Genomic DNA, 5,694 nt, shown 5'->3' with positions numbered 1-5,694 from the left:
GCCAGTTATATTAGTGATGTAATAGATGCTTTGCGATCTGAATCAAAATCTATTTCGTTGGATTTGAGCGATATTTAGATAGGAATGTTTTATGTAAATCGGGAATTTTGTGAATGCAACTGGTTTTATTAGCGAACCTTCTAAAGGGCATATCACTAATAGCAGTACTGGCATCGTATTCCCAGTTACTGCTTTGTTTTATTGTTGTTAATTGCCTGCTTTATATTTGAACGACAATAAAAGGATAGTATGTGAAGTTGCTTTCAACCTCGCAAGGATTTAAGCAAGACACATGATTCAACCTCGCAAGGAAGAATTAACACCATAAACTCGCAAGTTTAAAGTAAAGGGTTGCTCGCTTTTTAATGTGCTTTCGCAACTATACATATATTGGTTGTATATTTGGGAGTGTGAACTATCATAATCTATGTACTTATTTTTTTCTTCCTTGTACTTAGTTTAGCCTGAATCAATTTGAATTTCTTTTTGTCCGACTTATGCAAGATTAGTCTGGGATCGAGGGCTGAATTTCGCTAGTGAGTTATATTGTTAGCATGGCTTAATCTTGACTCATCATAATGTACATTATATGTTTTGTACCTGTCAGGAAGAAGTCTTGGAATGGGCCTGAGCAAAACTAAGATAAATTTGAGAAGGCTACTTGCATCGGCACCTCGACAGCAAAATCAGGCAAAACTAATCCATGTATGTAAGTTCGAAGAACTTTCTCTTTATTCCCGCCCTCTTCATCTCTTTCTCTTATAACATGTCGATATACTATTACATCATTGCCACTTCTGTATGGGTACTTATATCTTAAGGGACAATGATGCAGTATGTAGCCATGCTTAGAGAATTGTTAGAACAGCTCACTGAAGAGACTACTCCAGATGGCTTACCCAGGTGTGCACTTTTTACTTCTCAGTTTTTGATCAATTATAAATTTTGTTTATGCAATGCTACACGGTGTCAATAGTTTTAGCCCAATGTGATGAAAATGTGGAATTCAGAGGTGTGGCTGTCTTGAGCAGTTGCTATATGCCGTAGTGTAGCTTTTCTACTTCCCACTTTTCCTGCATGACCATCTTATGTAGTAGGCTCTTGTTGAGAGTAGACTTTTCAACTGCCAAGGGCTGTGGTTTTTCTTGTTGTTAATTAGCATGAGTGTTTGTGAATTAGAGAATTCGGATTGGGATAGATAGTGAAATAGCTAGAACTACATCTAGATTTAGTTCGGTTATTATTTTCTGGGCAGCAGAGTCAAACTTCTAGTGTCGTGGACTCGTGGTTCTGTTCTGTCCAAAAGTATTTACAGTAGTTGGTATGCGTGTCAGCTTGTGCACTGTGTACTGCTCTCTTAGAGTTTTATCCTGCTTGTTGTGACTTTGTTGCTTTGTTACCTCATGAGTCCTGATATTATTTCTTGTATGGGTTTTTATTTGTAGGGTCTCAAAAGCTAAGGTGAATGATTATTCTGAGAAGATAGAATCTATTGCTTCACAATTAGCTTCACCGATGGTGAGTTTTTTGTTGATGCATTCTAATTTACAATTCACCAACTTAACACTGATTTGTTGTGTTCAACCATAGTAACTACTAATTACTGCCAATAAACGATGCTTAGGAACTATGCGTCCCTCTACACTTGTCTTACCATCTTTCAATTATCCTTTTATCGTTGTGGATGGAGAATTCAGAGTTGATTTGCATCTCTATCATAGATATAGGGCTTTTATAGTGTGACTCTGGATTAGTCTTGATGGGTTGATTCAGTTTCATGATAACTTTGTACATCAATGGTAGGAAATCTTTGTAGAGACAACAACTGAGGAAATCCCTACACATATCGAAGAGGAAAAAGTAGTATCCCCACCTGGACTAAGGAAGAGGCATGTGTAAGTTAGCACATGAATAAATTTAGTGGCGTTATATGTGCTTGTCAAGTCCGTTGAAGGTAAAGGTAAAGTAACCTGAGGAGTTTGATGAATGCAGGCCATCCTCATTTGTAGAAGACAAATCTCCTGATAATAATATTGGTGCCCAATCCTCAAAGCATGTCAAATATGATGCGGCTGCACATTTGCATATTGATAAGCACAGGTATTTGCATTTACAATTATAAATTATTGGTGTGCTTCAAGTTGTGTTTTTTGTTTCCCTAAATGCACCATTTGCATTAGCCAATAATTGAGAGGGGAGAAACAAGGTGGGTAACATCTTAGAACTGATACCTTTAGTCTCTGCATATGCAAATTATTCAGTTATTTGGCTTAAGAAAGGATTACTTTGTCCGACTCTTGAATGATGAAAAAAACCAAAGATAATAGCGAATCCATCTTATATGATCCTCACATTCCCCATGACGGAAATTTTCATTTTGTCCAATTTTTGTGTGGAAAAATATCAAATTCTATTTTTTTTATATAGTAATAGTAATACTCTCTCCAACAGTCTGGTTCATCACACTTTCCTCTTTGGAGTGTTTCCCCACATTTTCTTTTGAATTTTTTTTTTGGTAAATTCTATACAAAGCAATGATTAAACTAGCTCCACTCGATTGACCCATTCAGCCCTTCTTTACCCCAACCGAAAACCACCTCCAACCCTAAATCACCTAGCCAACCACTATTAACCACTTAACCACCCATGTTGGAATACCCTTTACACTGCGTGATTTTCCCAAATCATGAACTACTCCTCCACCATGTCAAAACAGCCCACCTACAATCCAAAACCCAAACGCCACCGCTAGAAACCCCTCTTCCCTACCCTCAAAAATCTTAGATCTAGGTGGGTCGCGAATTTGTGGAGGTGAGAGAGGAAGTTGGTAGGTAAGGTTGTTCTTAGGTTGCGGATTTGCTGTTTCAGGGATGGGACAAATTTACTGATAGTGGGTGAAGGTGGTGGGTAAGTGGCGATGGTGGTGGGTGACCGAAGATGGGGTCCTATGATGTGTGGGTGGATGAAAGGGGTTTTATGGTGATGCGTGGTTGGAGGTGGTGTGTGGCTAAGGGTAGTGGTCTGCTGATGGACGGCTGACGCAGGTGCTGGGTGGGTGGTGAGTGGTTGGGTAGTTGAGCTAGTGAGTTAATGAAAAGGAGCGAAGGGTTGGGCAAGGGTAAATAGATACTCGTACCGTTTCTTAAAAAATCGATTCAAAAGCAAAAGTAAAGGACCAGATGGGTCTGTGGGAGTATATTTTTGAAAGTATTCACGACAGGAAAAAAAATAGGTTCCACCATTGAACTAACATGCCACTTTTGAATCAAAAGAAAGACAAGAATCAAGCATTGAAACTTTCGCAGCTCGGCCATTCAATCACAAGAAACAAGAGTAGTAGACTAGTTACTAGTTTCTGATAACGATCTAGTTTTTGGTGAAAGTTTTATTAGTTGTGTCGTTTACGTTCTTCAAAGAAAATGTAGAAGCCATGTAGGCATTTTCTTTTAATAATTATAGCACTTAATTGAATATGTTTGTACTTCCGCAAAGTATTGTGTCATGAAACCTCACCTCACTTTTTCTACAGAAAGCTTCAAGAAGACTTGACTGATGAAATGGTTCAAATGGCTCGGCAGCTAAAAGAAAATAGCCTTATGATGAATCGCTCTGCAAAAAATGCTGAGAAGGTATGATGAACGGTTGTTCCTCGAAACTGTCTTGACCTCTTTAGGTCTTGCATTACAAACTTAGGTGCTTTAAATTTTATTCCCGGCTCAAATTGATTAGCTTTTAAGACGATCAATATTACCTATGATTGGATCAAGTTTTGCTCTGAAAATATGACTCAAATGCTTTAATTCAAAACCATGCTGAAGTAGCTATCTTACACCCTTAGACACAATTCACAAAGTCACAACTTAAATCTTTATAAGTGGATATATTGTGATTTGTGAACTTATTCTGAATTGTTAAAATATTGTGACGCACTATGTCTAGGTGCGTTGCTTTGACAATGCAGTGCCACATCCCTGAAGTCGTGTGAGAATAATGTTTCCTAAGTGATGAAACATAAGCACAAATTTATATGAAGCGGCTATTATCTGGGTAACCGAACCATATTCTCTGTAATAATATGAGGAATATATAAAGATGGGTTTGGTCTCACGTATAAAATTGTTTCATATGTGGTTTTGTACATGTCTTTCTAAGTGTCTACGGTTAATAATTATATTGTTTCTTGTCATTGCCGTCCTGGATGAGTACAGATACTTGATTCGACCGAGCAGGCAATTGAGCACAGCTTGGCAAGCACAAGCTACGTCAATGTTCAGGCAACAAATGTGTTTTCGCAAAGTTCAAAGACATCTTGTTTTACATGGCTTGCTATGCTTGTCATGGTGATGGTGTTCATGATGGTTGTTCTCCTTATCAGAATCACCTAAGCTTGCACTTGTTATCTAATACCACACCTATCAGCATAATGGTGGGCATTGCCAACTATGTATAGATTAATTATGTAGAAATATTGAACAAATTTCAACAAAATTTGTATGATGCATAATCTGGTAATGTTGTTTTTGAGTCCATGAAAATATAGCTGTAATACTACGGTTTTATGAGTCTCTGGGTACTCTATCGAGTGGGGCTTACTCTGTCGAGTAAGTATATTTGGTATACGAAACAGGAGTATGCATGTAGGGTACTCGATCGAGCAGCCTTGGCACTCGATCGAGTAAGTGGCACTCGATCGAGTACGAGACTTACTCGATCGAGTAAGTCGGTTATCGGGTGATATTTGACGGGTTTTGTTAATAAGGCGGATTAATATATAATACTTTTCGTCATCTTCCTTAAACACTTTTACAAACCTAATTCAATGATTAAGAGAGATTTCATATTACGTTGCTTTGTTCTTCCGCTTTATTGACAAATCCCGGAGCTAGAGGAGTCGGTTTCATTTGTTCTTGATATCATTGTGATCCTTGCGTCAAGGGTAAGTTCTATGTACCGTTTTTATAGCTTTTGGTTGATGTTGGTTAAACCCTAAATTGGGGATTTGGGGGTTTTATGTTTTATATGGTTAAGGGAGTAATTGTATGAATATATGTATAGGAGGAGGATTCATAAAGGAGAGATTTTGAGACAGCTGCTTGATCGTCTGATTTGTGATTGCATTCCAGGTAGAGTTTCCCTACTCATTATTAGTTACATGATTTGTGGTGATTGTGCTGTAGTTAGTGATTGTTGATTGATTCAGACGGTTGTGATTTCATATTGTTGATTGTTTCAGACGGTTGTTGATGTTGTATTGTGGTTACTGTTTAACTGTCTGTGTTCTTCGGGGTGCGTCCCTGGCTGAGTAGGGTCACTTGCGGGAGTGGCTTCACGCCCTTGATTCGCCTTCTGTGGAACCCGCCACAGAAGGGATGTGCACATTAAGGAACATGGGTTTATCGCTCGATGAGATGAACGGGGCTTAGGTGGGAACGGCTGCGGTCCCTCACTGGCGGTGTGGAGTATCTGTTGCGATGGGTACTCTGGCAGGACTACACACTTTAGTGTGTAGTCAGTTGTGTGGAGATTGATATTGGAGATTAGGGTTTGATGTGTTGATTGAGTTGTTTGGCAGTTGCTTCGTGTTTGATTTATATCGTGTAATTAGTGCGACCCGTTGTTTGTTTTGTAAAACTGTGGTGATCCATTCGGGGATGGTGAGCGGTTGTTGAGCGGAGTTTGATATGACGCTTTTGG

At 38.8% G+C, this 5,694-nt stretch overlaps 1 protein-coding gene across 1 annotated transcript; it reads left to right on the top strand.

Moving 5' to 3' along the window:
* The first annotated feature begins 257 nt into the window (after positions 1-257).
* Positions 258-3,786, top strand: LOC141608149 (uncharacterized). Its single transcript, XM_074427508.1, has 7 exons — positions 258-705; positions 836-903; positions 1,446-1,518; positions 1,804-1,895; positions 1,993-2,100; positions 3,530-3,629; positions 3,730-3,786. The coding sequence occupies exons 1-7, from the start codon at positions 622-624 to the stop codon at positions 3,784-3,786; spliced, it is 582 nt and encodes a 193-aa protein (XP_074283609.1). The 5' UTR covers positions 258-621.
* The last annotated feature ends 1,908 nt before the right edge of the window (positions 3,787-5,694 follow it).

This window comes from Silene latifolia, chromosome 10 (genome assembly GCF_048544455.1).
Source record: "Silene latifolia isolate original U9 population chromosome 10, ASM4854445v1, whole genome shotgun sequence".
Taxonomy (NCBI): domain Eukaryota; kingdom Viridiplantae; phylum Streptophyta; class Magnoliopsida; order Caryophyllales; family Caryophyllaceae; genus Silene; species Silene latifolia.
Note: the sequence above shows the minus strand (reverse complement) of the source record. Positions and strands in the feature narration are given on the sequence as shown.